Genomic DNA, 17312 nt, shown 5'->3' with positions numbered 1-17312 from the left:
CCCCACCCCCACCCACTCACCCACCCACCAGTGCTAAAATGTGTTTGTCTAAAATAGACATTTCATATACAATTCATGTTTAATAATCTGATATGGTTGTTTGAAAAAAAACACTTAAAATAAACTTACGTTTTATCTCAAGTGGTCATTATTAGAAAGTGAAATTCAAGCAAGGGGGTACTAGGCAATGTTGGGGTGCTTGGACAGGGAGGTGGTGGCGAGGTTGGGGTGTCAGACAGGGAGGTGGTGGCGAGGTTGGGCGTAGCCTGGTTAAGATTAAAAACTCATGCTAGTTTCAGTATTTCCGCTCTCATGTGATTCTTGTTTTTGGTGGGTTTTTTTGTCACAGAACTTTTCTTCACTTTTAAGTTATGGGCTAAAATTTTGACAATTTCGACGAACGCAAAATTACATTTACCAAAGTCCATAGAAACGTCACAGTACGCACTTTCATTCTTAGATCCGAATGGTAAAATCGTGCAATTGACACAAAGGGGTATGCTTTTAAATGTTTTTTTCGTTTTGTTTTGGTTAACAAGACTCACGAGAATTCATATTGGTTCAAAATATCAAATCTCGCGAGATTTTCTCAAATACTACATTTAGATTGGAGCTTATCCACGTTCCGGAAATCGGGCATCATCTAGAGAAAATCGGGATTGTTACTTTAGACGTTTATTTTGAAATGTACTTCAGAACCCTTATTAAATGTGCTTAATACAATGCAACTGCTAAACGTCATGACTATTCATGAGCTTAATGAGACGTCACCAGTTGCCACTTAAAATAATCCCTGGTACACCCAATTAAGAAATTACTAGACAAACCCGGGTGCCTCGTTCTACCCGTGGCGCGAGGTTTGGTTCCTGGGGGCTTTTGAAAGGTGACGTCATCACAGACACAGCGGCACATCCTTACGACCGCTCTACCTGATTTATATAGTCGTTGTCATCATAACTAGTCAACCGTGTACTTGATGTGAAAGGCGTTAATTTCCCCCTATTAGACATCTGCTGCGCCGGGAAATAGCCTGAATAATACGTCTTCATACAGTTGGCTTACAGGCAACAAGCCAAGTGTGTGAATGCTTCGAGTTACACTCCAGGGTTAGCGAGGTGAAACCTGATAGTTACGGGTGTGAAAGCTATCGAGTACCACGTGACTTGGTCAGCTTGATGAGGGTACTGAAGTGCATGATGGGTCTTTTTACAGGATGCTGACTATGATACAGACATCTGTTCGTTTTGCCGGTTTAGTTCTCCTCTCACCGTCTCGCCGGGTAGTTGTCTCTCGACTGCAGTGTCGTCTGTCTGATTAATTGTGTGGCCAGCTGCCGACTTCTCATCCTAAAATGGATGCAGACTAGCGAACTGACATTTCATTTCTGTCGTCTGCATCAACTTATCGAACGAATTCAGCGATATCCATTGAGGAAGTGATTCTTCATCAACAACTGTCGTCTGCTCGAGTTCAGTTGTCGATATTTATGTCCCGACTATAGTTATTAACTCGGTAATCAGAGTACTTTGAGTAACAAAAAATCAAACAATTGATACGTGGATAGCAGTTTCTATCGTCTGCCTGTTAATACATATAACAGTTATTTCTCGTGGTTCAGTGATATTGCGTGACATCATAGAAACATGAGAGACTAACTTGTGAAGTCGGAATTTTCTCTGGTTTAATGCCGACGAGGTAAAAACTTTTCAAAGAGAATTGCTGTGAGTGACTTAATGAGGACCTGGCGATGTAAGAACTCAGACAACAAGTATATATAACACTGGACTGTGGGGCGAACTTTACCTTGTAAGACGGACAGACGTGGTACACAAAATGGCGGGTAAGTACGTCAAAAACTGTAAACCGATGCTTTAAGAGGGTTTCGGCCACGTTGTAGAATAGCTAACCATCTCCTATTTAGTTTAAACTTTATTTTATTGATGTTAAATTACAATAGTACATGGTTATAAATACAGAAAAGGATCCAGAAATAAGTACATATTATAGTACTTAAGTAAATCCGTCTCCTTATAGACATAACAGCAGCTATGGATCAGTACTGACAATATTACAATTCATATAAATATATATAAAGTATAACATGTGCAGGTAAAAAGAAAGGAAAAGGGTGCAAGGTTCAAATCTTGATCAGACCGTGCATTTTCCTCTCCTGTTACATTTGGTACACAATGAAATATACCCACGGGTGATGGTGTAGGGTCAAGATTGACATAAAATGTCGCCACTTCACGTGTGCATTTTAGGCTCTTTGTACACACCACCCTTTATCTATTTACTTATATGTATATTGAGATGAATATCCTTACTTAATGATATAATGGTGATTTGTTTGCCTTTTTGTTTATCAATTATAACTAATACTATTATCCAATTTGATTAGCGCTTTAGAGTAATCTTACAAATTATATTGGGCGCTATATACATGTTGTATTTCATTATTATAAAATATAGGTAACTACATATCTATGTTTTATTTCTCGTCTTTCAAAGAAATTATTTTCCCACCGTACCAGAGAAGTGTGGACTGTTACTCAAACATTCAAACAGAGTGATATGTTTTAGTTCATCCTTGAAAAAATAATTGTTTGCGGTTTCCTGACCGAGACGCACTTAAGTTACTGTTGAAGAGAATCGTTTTCGAACACATTCGGAGAATTTTGTAAAAGTTGGCAAGAAAGTCGATACAAGCGGCGCGTGGACAAGGAAGTAACTGGACAGTATACAGTCTGACGGGGAGAGCTGCATATTTTACTTCAATGTAAAAGTACACATTTTACCTGTATGCTACATTGCTACGGTAAGAAAAAAATAAACTGAGAAAACTAGATTGCGCTGACGACATGATTAGACAGCATATTGCTGCAATTCATTGGAACAATATAAAAACACGTTAATTAGCGTTTTGAAGTAATTTTGAAATTTCCGCTGTTAGATACACGCAGATGTAAAACAATGAACGACAATTGTAAGCAGTTTTGCTTTATTTATTATTTCTGGTGTATTTTTATATTATTCTTAACATTCCGTGATTGAAATCATGATGTCATTTTGATTCATATCGTGCGTGTTTGTTCAATAGATATAACGGCCAACTTCCAGTAGGGTCAGTGGTTTCGTCAGCGTTATCATAATGACGTCATAATTTTGGTGACGTCATAATGATAAAGTTGATTAACAAGGGGGCCATTGCGTTTATGGAGCTGATGAATGACAGCAATCTGAATTTGACAGACGACGATTATAAACTTTACTACCATTAATTGTACAAACTAGCGTGTGCTAATTGATCTTTTAATAAATCTGGATATTTCACCATAAAACCAACTCTCGCATGAATAGAAGTGATAAAGATTTCAGTAATGCTTTACCATTTTAAAGCGATAAGGTCTAGTTAATTTCTGATCGACAAATTCCAGCATCTATAAATTGGTAATCTGTTTTTAAATCAGAGATTTTTCCTTGATAAGGGGGACAATCCATTGATTGATAAATTATCCTCTTCATCAGACCCATTGTGGAGATTACATCTTCCCGTTATATAGTTTATAGCCTAAAATATTAGATAGTTTTATTGTCTTAAAATAATTACCAGCCGTGTGCGTGTACCTGTACACACGGGTGTAAATTCGTTCTCGCTTCTCGACCCCATATAGCGATACACCCCCAACAAATCAATTCCGATACTAGCTAGCAAGCTCATAATCTCACCTGGGGATTTGCCTGTTATAAACACCTGGTTGGATGGTAATTAGATTTTTATTTCCATCTCACACGAAACATTTACGCCTTTGACCGTGCGTAAACCACATAGTTATTTGTGGACAAAGATAACGACTGAAAATGGCAAAGTTAGGTCGTTGTCTTCATCGATCGATAAAATGCTTTTATGGTGCTCAAATGAACAAACGTCGCGAGCGGAAATCGACATCGGTCTGAACAGCATACCTGGACATTACCTGTATCTAATTAGCATTTACAAGCAATTACTCGACTTCCTAACGGTATCAATTTGTAGGTCGGGATCGGGTCACGTGCGTCAGTTTCGTGAGACCTAGTCGGCTATTCAGCCAGACACAATACACACTGATCGGGTTATATAACTAGTGGTACGTTCATAACAGCAGAGTTTTATAAAACTAATATATAAATCTCTGATCACAGCTAAAAATTCACTGTAATGGCAAACGTTTTGTTCTTCAGGACCTCAGCTGTATATTATTGAAAGACAAAAAATAGATATGTGTGTTTCAGCTATAGGTATCCCGACCTACCCAAGATTTTACTGCCAACCATGGATATTTTATCACCTACTTGTATATTTGCATTGATTGCTTTCCTGTTTTGATTATATGATGTGCACCAAACTAAAACGCCTTAGAGGTATACTAGCTAGATAAGGCGCTATATCAAATGTTGTATACAGTATCATATATATTTCATTCCGAGTTCCAAACAGAGATGCAGGGTATTATAAGCACACTGTTCTTTTGCTTGGCCTATATTATGGTGTATGACTAAGAGATAAAGCGACCATTATAAACAACGATAAAATGTCGTTATTATTTAAATATAAATACCAGCCAAACATTCGATAACCTTGGTGCACAGGGCTCTATAAATAAACCAACCAAATGTCAAGTTCACATTTTTATCCCCATAACATTCTTTGTAAAGATTCTACATCGTCGTTAGCGACCTATTAGATACAGGGAACGTACAGATTTTGAATGCAAATGAGGATCCTGAACTCTCGCGATAGCCAGACAATTAGGGATGTGGCTCTTTGAACCGCAGTGTATCTCCATTGTCCCCGTCCCATTGTGTCGGGCCCTCCTTTGGGCCCTTAATGTCACCGGCCACGAGAAGGCGCGCGCGATAAATCAATAATTTTAAGTACTCCCTCAATTGTCCTGTAAGCGGTAATTGCTGAAGGAGTAATGAACGTTTATTGAAGGGACAACGATAATAATAGGCCCTGCTACACACAATTAATACAGCCCTGGGCATTACTATATCGAAAATATATTTTTTGCATATTTTATTAATATTGAAAGTGTGGATTTAATGCTACGTGTTTTCTGCAAGAAACCATCTTCATTCAGCATGTTAAGTGGACGCATGTACGCATTTGTCGACAAGACATTTTATTTGAGCTAATTTCCCTCCAAAAAGATCAAAACGGAAATTGTTTGATTACAATTGTTTGGGAGAAGAACCTCCAAAGCTGACGCATCGAGCTTAATTCTGCCAGCCGGATTTTCTGTAAAAAAATTATTATGAAACTCGCGTGAGTCACCAACATGTTCCCACGGAACAATGACCATCTGGTGATTAATTTATAAAGAGCAAACGTGGTAATTGGCAATTATTCTTTATTATCATAAGGGTTGTCAAATTTCGATTTAATCTTTTATTTTTCATTTAGCAAATTAAATATTTTTTTTAGTTTATTGTTCCACAAATTATTAAGAGCTATGTGTCAAGAGCAACTTTAGCAACAAATAACCGAACGAAATCGAACTTCGTTAGTTTACTGTTCAAACAAGGAAACTTCGCCATTCTCATATTTTTTAATATAGCATACAAAATCTGTAAGTGTTTGAGAGCTTTAAACTTAATTAACATAACTTAAGAAACGTAACTCATTTAAACACAAATTTTATGAAAAAAATGACAGGACAGGCCAGTTTGTTAAAGTTGAAGCTGATTATGCTTTTAACAAACTCAATCCAGACGTACTTGTGTCTACCATAAAATGACGTCATAAAGTACACATCCTCGTGTATTGTCATCATGCGGGAATCACGTGTTATTGTTTTATCGTTCATTCCGAGGCCAAGTCTCGTGCGACCCAATTGTATATCGTCACTTTCGCTTCGTTTACTGTAACATATGTGCTTGTGACATTTGGTTATCATGGCGGGACATCTAACGGGTGTTTCATCTGGATCGAGAGCAAATGACGTCACGGTACAAAAGTTGGGTGTTTTAATGCTGGCGCCGTTCGATCATTTCCAATTCATTTTTTAATTGAACTTTGTAAAATTACAATTGGTATTCTTTATTTTTCATTCAATATTTTAGGGGGGGGGGGGCAGATTTATGTTTCCTCGACATTCAATAAAAAAGGGGATCCTCTTAATAAAACTACTTTTTGACTTAATAAACAAAATGTAGATAACAGTTTAAAAATTGTCCTATAACATACCATCCAAAGCTAAATTTTGAAACTTGTCTAAGGGACATTTATGTTATTAGTTAATGGTTAAAAATGTTCACGACCTGTTCGGCTGTTTTGGGAAGGAAATATATCAAACAAGTTGCCTTTAGCTCAAATCGTCCGTCAGCAGTCTTCATTAGCTGTTGAACAAATTTATCAGCTTCGCCTTTGAATTCAATAAGCGACATTTGCTGTTGAATTAATTATGGTCTAAGCGACATACAAAACTAAATTAAAGGACATAAGCGACGACGAAAATTCAATGCATAGGAATTAAGAAATCCGAAACCATGTAAAGCATGTTATTGCATTGTTTCCTTATAAAGTGTCCGTTAATTATATGATTATATCGCGGGCACTAACTCGAACATAACATTTGTGTTTCTGTAATAAATTGGGAGTCTGTGTAATTAACATGGTGTATAAGGGAATTGTATGTTTAAATGGGGTGCATAATCTCATTTACTTTGACAATTTTATAGATGATGCCCTTTGGGAGGGAGGGAGGGGGGGGGGCTTAAAAATATGGCACAAATTTTCATTAGATTTATCCTTAAATAAACTAAATGTGTCTACCAATAACCATGTCGGTATCGTAAGGAAAATCTCAAATTAAATTGATGTGCACAAATTGATAGAAAATCTATTATCTTTGATCAGAACCCCCTTTGGCGCCTCAACCGATGCACTTCACCGTTTACACGGGTGTTTAGTCACGGAAAGGGACGGATTTTACGGTACAGATGTTCAGCCCTTTATGTCGGGTTCTGGGATTAAGGGGCCAGCCTCCTATTATAGGGGACATCTGTCATGTCAAAATCGGGGCTAGTACTAATGCTCCCGATGTCTCATATAGAATAAATTAGTGTTTTTTTTCAATGTATACCCATGTAAATAGTGAGGTGTTCCGAATATGTGTAAATAACTTGGAACATTCGAGTGATGCATGTACTTTCCGAACAGTTAAACAAAGTGTTAACTTTCTTTCTTTTATAACAATTATGAAACAATGATTTCAAGTTATATTAATCCCTCTGTTGGCACGAACAGTATCTAGTTCTGATTGAACTGAAATTAATTATTCAATTTATTATTTTTTTAATCAATTACTCATTTTTAACTGGAAATTAGAGATATTCAAAAGAAGTAATTTTTCCTTAAATGGCAAAATGATTCTGGAAGGAAAACATTTTTTCTGCCTGATCGATTTTGATGACAATATACGCCTTGGTGATCAAAGAACAGACTAAGATACCATGCTGCTCATAAATTTGTTTAAACACACAATTAACAATAGCAGATATATAAAAATTAGAGAAAATTCTTTATGAAACCAAAAAAATATACGTCTGCAGAAGCCAAATTCCAGATGCCTTTGATAAGAAATACAATTTAACCTGAAGTGATTTCCGTGTACACGTATATATTTCACATGCCGAGGAGAAATAATATCATCTTACATTACCAAATGTGGTTTAAATTTGGCGTAAAGGTGGCATTTTTGTGATTTCCTTGCACACGTATATTTCACACTGATCATTATTTTTTTGCATTACCAAAAAACGATTTAAAGTTGGTGGTCAACGTTGAAACTCGAGGGGTAACGCTCACTTTCACTCTCTGCACAGCGAAAGTGAGCGTTACCCATGGAGTATCGAGGATGATAAAGTTGTTTTTTTTGTTTGAAATCAAATTTCTTCCTATATTTTGTATTCAAATGGCAATACGACATCTCATAGTCGTCAATCCACACAAACCCAAACATGTGGGGCCCGGATTACGCTAAAATGACAAAATGATGTAATATTGAATCGCTGATCAAATCTCTATACATGCCATATTAAACATTGACATTATCGACAATTTGGTCGTAGGTCTACCCCGATGGGCCCTTCCCGACCCCCAGGGGACTGAACCCACCGTGGACACACGTTGTCACCTAGAGGGCACGATTATTTTTAACACCTGGACATTTTTATTGACAATGCGTCCAGATAGCTGTATACATGATATCGATGATGATGATGATGATGATGATTTAGTGATGTTTAAACACGGGATACATTGTTAATCACTAGAAAAAAATGTCAACAGATAGATTTGTCGGGGTTGATATATATGCACATTTGCATGTATGTTCAGAAAAATATGTATATTTATTTTATTTATTTATTTATATATGTGTTTGTTTGTTTTATAATCTTCAACCCATCGATAAGACCACACGTGTATCAAATGTTGAAGTATTTTTACAAATTGCTTGATAATATATTCTAACAATCCATGCCAATTACAATGCACGTGCTCCTTCTTCTTTAAAATATCTGTGTACATTGAATAATAGCGATAAATGTGTATACAAGTTCCGCTTTTTCATTAATATTTTTGTTAAACACTTTTATTAAAAAGTTTTAGTAAATAAAACTCTGAACAACAGTGTCATTCAGTGATTTACATCCGTGATTGTCCGCATACTAACTAATAAATTGACTATAAACGTTTTCTTTCATACAAATAAATCACCTGGGATATGTATACTTTCTTTTTCTGTGATGATTATTACTGTTTTATTATTAATATATGTGATTATCTCACTTTACTTGTAATATAATATGTTATTGTTATTTTTACACATGTTTGTCGCAATAATAGCTCTCAAGAGCTAATGTTCCGTGTTTACCTGTATGCGACGTTAAATAAAGTTTCTTGTATCTTGTATCTTGTAAAGCTTTGGAACATAGAATTTACGACGAGATGTGCTAGCTAATACAATGTGGGAATACAATTTACGAAGTTTCTTAAGTAAGACCTGGAACCTGTTCTGAGTGTTCCGTTTGTTTGACAACGGTAATCTCGATCGAAAGTGACCCGGTGCGAGGTTGTTTTTGTTTGTTTGTTTGTTTGAGAGGTTTTACGTCCGCTTCACTACCGAGTAGTTCGGTTATCCAGCAGACGATACGATGCTATGAGGTTAAAGCGTTTTTATAGCAAAACCACCATTTTCTCTTCTTTATTCTACTTAGCTGAAGAAACACACGTATATTTACAAAAGTAAATAGTAATGAAGGGGCTGGTGTTTTAAAACAACCGTCAGATACAGTCTGGACGTTCAAGTTAAGACGTGTGTTTTATAATCAGCCTCCTTCATTATTTAAACACGATTCAAACTACAAAAGAAAACCCCAACATCTCAGTTTTAAGGCCAGTGACCGAAGGTCTGGCCATCACAACAGCAGACCGACGCCTGTCCTAAGGTCGAGCCGGCTCAATAGGCCTGTTTATTTGTCTTTCAGATGAAATGCACACACGATTTTAAGATTAATGCTAATTTTGACGCCTTTGGTGATTTCACATAACAAATAATTTAGATCGTCGCGTGTCTACAATGACCTCGAATTTACTATTTGTCAAAAAGCGGCCCAGACGATCGCCTTTTGACTACCGTGCCTCCTTAAATGTGCATGAATACATTTCTTCTTGAAGCATAATCAAACTCTATATATATTCAAACATTATTGTCATAAAACTCTCTTATTTACAGATATTCCATCCACGACCATGGCTCCCTTCAATTCGACTGACATTATCGTGAATAAAAAGGAGATGAAGATTGAGACGGTCATCATCATCCTGTGGGCTTCGGGAGGCGTTCTCCTGCTAGTTCTTATGATGCTTCTAGTCTGCATACTGAAAAACAACAGGAAGGCGTTCGTTCATGGCCGAAGGGAAAGGTAACTAAGAGAGTTAACTCCCTTTAAGTAAGAGTTATTGCTCTTCCACTGGTAGTCGTTGGTTTATTGTCTATTCCGTCTTTTCGTATTGCAGAGTTATCTTCTCTTGATAACATTACGTCGTTTTCTCAAAAATTGATGACGTTACTCTCACAAACAAGTGACGTAGCAATCAATACCTGCTCCCAAGAGAAGATAACTCTGCAATACGCAAAGACGGAATAAGCTTGCTACGATATCAGAGCCTAAATGCATTTTTATCTTCCATGGTATGATAAAGAATATCGTCCATGATTTTTTATTATTTACTCGTTTGTCTATTTAAAATATTATCTCCCTTTGTATATTTACCTAGTTATATCTCCATGTTTAACTCCACCAGATGTCTGTTGACGTGAACTGCCTTTACGTATGTTTATAGGGATCGAACGGCATTTTTAGCGGGCTTCATGCAATATGGAATTAACCGATTTGCATTCATACCGGCATGCAAATTTTAAAAACGCCATTCAATGCATATATTTACATTTTTACTATAGAACAATTTATTCGTTCTTAAATAATTTATTTATTTACTGCGTTTTGTATATGCGTCGTTCTTTAAACGACACTGGCGGAACAGCCCTATCTCAAATCTCTTTCCGAAAAAGTCAGTATCCCCCCTTTTACAGTTTATTAAGTTGGCGTTTGTCTTTTACCTTTTCGTTCCTTTGATGTTTTTCGTTTAACATGAATTGTCTACTTTTATTGACCCTAATGACCTCTTCTGTGTTGATGAATAATAATTATACTAATCACACGAATTGACAGTTCTTTATTGTGAAATTCATAACTGAATTTATATTTCTGATTAAATAGTTCACCATTCTCCCCTTTGTTTCAGTCCCAACGTTTTTCGAATCGGCGTAGACCCCAGTGATCCACGTCGAGGGGGCGTGAATCCCGCGTTCACGAATTACGACGAGATTTGGACGTGGATACCAGTTGTTCGGGGCAATCAGGACGAATGTGCTAACGCATGTGAACAAGGTTCCGATGGTAGAGAAAACAACACAGCTGTATCGAACGAAGCCTTGTCGCGGACGTTAGAACCACCGCCGTACAGTGTTGCCATAACAACGCCATCCTACCCACCAGGCGGAGCTACGTACACAACAGCGGCACCAACATCCGGTGAAAACTCCAGATATCTATATTCGGTTAGTAATGAAAATACAAATGTAACGTCATCCACTGTCACAACTTGTACAACAGTCTTAACTAGGCCCGTGGTCTCATCGTCTGTCTCAAACAATGTAGGTAGTTCCGGTGAGCAGGTCAACATTCAACATAGTTCTAATAATATATGTCACAGATCTGTCATCAATGTTGTGAAACCGACTGAAATCGAGTCGGGAAGAAATTCACAAAGAACATGGGATGTAAGGGACCCTTGGCGAAGTCCGGACGTTAATCGACCAGACGTTGCTAGGGTAACCGAAGCAGAGCCTCGTATCCGAGGACGACGGTCACGTGATATGACGAGAACTCGTACACATTACGTCAGAGATGCGAGAAACATGGTTCCTCGTTACGCTTCAGACGATGTTGCATATCCTACAACACAAGAAAACATTCCAGCCCATTGTTCTGACGACATTCACACATTATACCCTGAATTATTTGGAAACGAGGATCCAGTACTAGCGCATGCGCAACTCATGAGTAGAGATTTTATATATGACGCTGATGCCGGTTTATACTCATTTAACACCGAGAACAATGGTCCTCGTGTTTGGTGCGACATCCCCCCTACTCTGCTAGATGAGGAGGGACCTCCACCCTACACCCCTCCTCCCGATTACCCAGAGCACCGGAACAGACAACAGCGCCGTCGAGAGCGTTCCCGGCCACCACCAAAGGCCAATAACTCTGTCAATGACCGTCCGGCCCCTATCGTGAGGTATTTGTGTGTGCCAGCATGTTGTAGCCGCATCAGTTTGCGTTACCTACTTACCTCCCTTTGTGTGTGCTCTTTTGATTTCTCTTACTTGGAACACCTCGGAAATGATCCAATCGAACACCTGCTTTTCCACTATGCACGCTTCTCCTAAATTTTGATTTCATTTGAGACAGACGGATGAGAAATTCCTGTTTTTTTCTGCTTCATTTTCTGATTGTTGTGCTTGTGTTCCTTGGATACCTTTATAAATACATCATTGTTTGTTCGAATTTGAAATTAAATCGAATTGTAGAAATGAATTAAATAATTGATCGTATCGTTTAAAGGTCCGACCCTACATTTAAAAATCATTACCATAACACGCCGTAACACTATCGGATGAACAAGGAATTTCGACCAAACCCATATTGCTACTTAATTGTTTATATATTAGTTAAAGATAAACCGACGATAATTTCTGAAGTTTGCCGAAGATTTGACTTCCGAATCATTCGGAAGTCAATTACACAAGCTATGATGTATATTTTATTAAGGGCGCCGCTGTCCTATAATTAACTACATTGAATCACGTTTAAATGAAATTAGTCTTCAGCCAATACGTCACAAACTGTCATATTACGCCTTCAAGACGTGTTTTGGGATGATTTTCGACAATTTTCTAAATGAAATAAATGATTATAAATGATATGCATGAAAGCATGATTTTCACTATTGTGTCTGTGTATGTGTTGTGTCGTACTTATTTTCAATTTTACATGAGCTTTAGCATATACTTACGGCCTTAAATAATTAAATACACTGCTTTGTGCACAATTCAATTGATAATATATTACTATATTTAAATATTATTCATAATACTAACGATCTTCAGACGTGCGATACGGACCCCCGTACCACTGCCATAACTGTAACTGCGCATTTTTCGACATGACTATAGCTTTGATAAATCATTTCTGAAAAAAAACATAACCTGCGTTACTTTAATACAAAACAAAACTGAAAGTGATATAAACAAAAAAAACTATCCCAGTGTGCTGAGTGTAAACGTTCGGCGGGACTGGACCGGGATTCGAACCATGTACTTCATACTGTTATACTATCATTTTAACTGACTGAACTGCAGGGTCAACGGAATTGTCTTGGTCCAACTGTGCTACAGTTATATAGAAAACAAAGCTAAGGGAAGGTAACTGTTTATACGAAAACATAAACAGTGCAGTAAGACATGTTAAATTCCGAAAATATTTCATGGGTTCAAATAATAATATAGCCTCTAATCTACAATATTTAATTTTAATTATGATTGTCCAATCATAATCAACGTTGTTATTGTTTACCCATATATAATGCTGTCTAACGCTTTTTCGTTGCAGGTTAGAATATGATTACTTCTAATCGGAGAGCCTCGTTCTGATGAAGATGAACTTACAGTGAGTGTTCAACAGGTGTTGATGGACCTCGTTCCTATTCATATCGAACTTCCGGTCACGATTTTACACTGAAGGAGAAAATCGTTCCCATTGAGATGCATTTCCGGTTGTGATTAGGAGACGTTGAAAAGCCCCGTTCTCATTTATAACGAGATTCCTGTTATATTTTCAATGGGTATTGGAAAGCATCTTGCCCTTAACACTGTATTTATAATTGACTTTATTTTATATGGATATTGGAGTCACTGGAATCAGTACAAGAGACACAAATTAAACGAGGTCAATAGTGCTATAATCCATTATGAATGGACAATCACGTGGTGCCGTTGACGTGACGTCACATAACTTTTCAAAAAGTGCCAAAATTCTTAGAAAAAACATTCATCTTGTATGTGTTTCACAGTTAGGAGTCTGAAGGTGTTGTACCTTTGCTCACGATCAGTACAAAATATCGAAAGCATTGGTGTGTGTATGATCGAAAGCAAAATAGTCGGGATCCCTTTGATGAATGCTTTGTATTGTCAGTCAATGTCTGCAAAACGTTTTATCTGTGAAGCATTATTCTGCAGCAAAGAAAGCGCCTCACTGATAGTGTAATGGAAAGGCTATTACATCACTGGTAAAAAAAAATCATTTCCACACTGAAAAATAGAGAAAGCAGCGAGAATTACAATTCTTATTGTCACGATGATAGTTGTTTCCAAAACATCGGTCAAGGTCACGGGTAATTTCATCTCCAATCGACGTAAATAAAGTTATGACGTCATTGTGTGGTTTTGGTTCATGAAACAAGAAGTATCTAGATAATACAACGAATCTTTGGTCGTATTTTGTTGTAAAGTAATCAGTGCGATAGAGCCAGTATCGTCAATCATTTATCGCAAGTGACGTCATCAACAGACAAATTCCCCTTACTGCAATTTGCATAACATCATGAACTCACTGAATCAATATAAAATTCAGTCATTTCCATCTGCGATTTGAAAAGTGGATCTCGCATAGTTGAGTATTTGGTTCTCATAAGTCTATTTTTAGATGTGACCTTGACTCTTATGATATCTTATGAAACATATGTTTCAGAAGGTTGTCAAATAACCATTTTAAACTGTCTAATGCATGTATTAAATGTTCTTCATGTGCCTTAAATGTAATTAGTGTAAACACTTTGTCACGAGGTTTTTTGATATTTTTTTTTTTATGTTTGATATGGTAAGATGTCCAAGAGTGTTCGTACGTGTTTATATATTTATGTTCCCTCCATTAAATTATTACGAATTTATGTACTCATAGTGAACATAATACGGTTTTATTGATGGGCAATTATAACAATTTAAGACAAAAAAGGCAAAGCGTTGACAATGACCAATGGTATGCTTTCAAAGATGCCGAAGTATCAGTGAAAAATGTCTTCCAAAATGAAAATCATGGCAGCCATATTGGTTTTTCCGTTCATGCATTGAAATAATATTTGTTGTAAATATTGAATACACTTCATAAAAATCACTGTTTGTCATTTACATGTTTTGCACAATAATGTCACCAAATGATATTTAATAGTTTTTATATAAATCTGGTAAAAAAATCGCAATTTAGGAGGAATATGCGTTTCTTAATTGTTTACAAGTTAAGCAATGAGACAATGTCATGATCAAGTAAAGCAGAGTTACTCCCCTTTGCTCAGCACTTTACATTTCTAAGTCGACAAATTCCGATGCATTCGAGTTTTGCGAACATCTGAGTATGGGTTGTGAAAACTCTAACAGAAGTATACACCGTGTACATTTGTATAGCTCTTATTTATTACAGAAAGTTCAAAATCTAAAGTTCAAGATAGTGCAATATGGTTGTTTGCGTTTTCAAATTTTATGTAATGAAGAGTTTTATTCCATTTGTATATACAAATATGATATTTAAAATTCATTTAAAAAAGATTGATTTTTTGTAAACATAAGTACCTATATGTATATCATAATATATTCATAAATAAATCTCAATCTTGATATCAAAGTACAACATAGTAGTAGAGTATGCTAAAATAGAAGATTCGTTCTCGACCAAAGGATATCGGCGTGGTCCGGGTCTATGTGTTTTGGTATAGTAGGAGGGCTTGTTTTTAATAGACAGATGAAACATAATGAGCCATTACAATCTAAGGATAGATGATATTATTTTGCTGTATATATCTAACTAAGTTAAAGTCATGTACGACACAAACCTCTGTTCCGTCTTTGCGTATTGCAGAGTTATCTGCTCTTGTGAGCAGGTATTGATTGTTACGTCATTTGTTTGTGAGAGTAACGTCATCAATTTTTGAGAAAACGACGTAATTTTCGCACACAAACCAATGACGTAACAATCAATACCTGTTCACAAGAGAAGATAACTCTGCAATACGCAAAGACGGAATATTCTCAGTCTAGTCATAGTTATCTCCCTTTTATGAATAATTGAGTTATTAACCTTTTAAAAAGTAACGCGTTTTTGTTAAAATGGAAAAATTGTCATATAAAGCAGTAAAAGTGTTTACTTTGGTTTTTGTTGACCTATTTATTTTAGATAAGTGCGTGCTTTGTTGTATTTCAACTGATTATTTTATTCCTTTGTTCATAGATTGTGTAAAGTTTGTAAATAAATAGACACTGTAGCGCCCGCCTTTTTTAAATGGTAAAATAAAGTGTTTTCAACAATAAGTGTTCGCCAAAAATAAAGGTTTTTGCAGTATATGATAAAGCAAATCCACACACAATATATAACGATAGCGTTTTAGTGATTTGTATGTGTTTTCCTTTGTCGAAATTGTAAATTGAAATGTATTATACAGATGTAATGATTCCCAATTTAGCTCATTTACAGTCAAGGCTTGTTAACCTAGACACCATTAATCCACTGTCCAACGGTACAGGTAGTAATTCAGGAGACATATCAGCCTTGACCACAGTGTACAGAATTATAAGAATTATCCGTGTGCACTTCATTTTTGCCAGCCCTGAGTGATTCGATCTTTAGACATTTTTTTAAGTTTATCGATTTTTACTCCGAATTGACACTTCGGTATTCTCTTCCTGGTTTTTCACCTATTTCCTATTTTAAGTAATATTGGTGGTTAAACTGTAGCCATGAAAATCACGAATGTTTTGCAATATAACCTACAACTGCCAAAATGTTTTATTGTCAACGTGAAAAAACGCAATGGGCGATTTCGAACACTCCTTCTCCGTTTATCGCGGAACTCACGTAAATCGATTTTTCGAGTGATGAAATAAATTGGCTTCTCCATAAATTTGTTGTACAGTAAAACTTCGTTTTATTGCCATCATTTGTCCCGAGAAAGTTTGGCGTTATAAAGGGGTTCAGCGATAAATCGAGGGAAGCATGTTCAGGAATTCGTAAGAAAACGAGGAAAAGGGGATATTTCAGAAAAAGGGACATTAGTATATGTTGGCGGTAAGCGAGGTGGCTAATGAAACAGGGGTATTATATCGAGGTTTTACTGTATATCAAAAATCTAGACAGAAATTTACGCATCCAAATCATTTCAAAAGATGCGAATCCTTTCTATATGAGGTCACAATGAATTATGATATAAAGACGCAGCAGAAGTACTTGAGTAATCGGAATCGTCCATTTAAAATATATAGTTTGTATATACTTTTGTATGTTTTAATGTGTTTTATAATACTCAACGGAGGTAACCTCCGTGTTCTACCAAATAATCATACGTCTTCCAGTATTGATGAAAAATGTTGATATTTATTCTAGTTTGTAGACAAGTAATTTAGTATATCTATAAATAGTCCTATGTTGTAACTGATAGTGATATGACAATATTGATGACATCGGTATTACTATTATGACGTCATATATCACACTATCATTATTAAAAATTAATATATCTCAAAATATGACTCATTATTCACATTTTGATTCAGTATCACACTTTGCCTGCATTTTTCAAGTTATGACGTCAT

General features: G+C 36.3%; 1 protein-coding gene across 3 annotated transcripts in view; it reads left to right on the top strand.

Annotated features, from left to right (window-relative positions):
* The window catches only part of LOC110465938, a 35142-nt gene extending 19643 nt beyond the window's left edge, over positions 1–15499 (top strand). Inside the window, exons 1-4 of one of the 3 annotated variants that reach the window (XM_021522128.1) lie at positions 1094–1840; positions 9783–9972; positions 10856–11171; positions 13288–15499. In XM_021522128.1, the coding sequence (XP_021377803.1) occupies positions 1834–1840; positions 9783–9972; positions 10856–11171; positions 13288–13299 (525 nt within the window). In that variant the 5' untranslated portion in view covers positions 1094–1833 and the 3' untranslated portion in view covers positions 13300–15499. Of the gene's footprint in view, positions 1–1093; positions 1841–9782; positions 9973–10855; positions 11172–11229; positions 11915–13287 lie in introns of those variants that run through there. The other 2 variants (XM_021522127.1, XM_021522129.1) reach the window with 2 other exon arrangements.
* Positions 15500–17312: the final 1813 nt, after the last annotated feature.

The sequence above is a fragment of the Mizuhopecten yessoensis genome, unplaced genomic scaffold (genome assembly GCF_002113885.1).
Source record: "Mizuhopecten yessoensis strain PY_sf001 unplaced genomic scaffold, ASM211388v2 scaffold11109, whole genome shotgun sequence".
Lineage (NCBI taxonomy): Eukaryota > Metazoa > Mollusca > Bivalvia > Pectinida > Pectinidae > Mizuhopecten > Mizuhopecten yessoensis.
The sequence above is the reverse complement of the archived record's forward strand: the minus strand, read 5'-3'. Positions and strand labels throughout refer to the sequence as shown.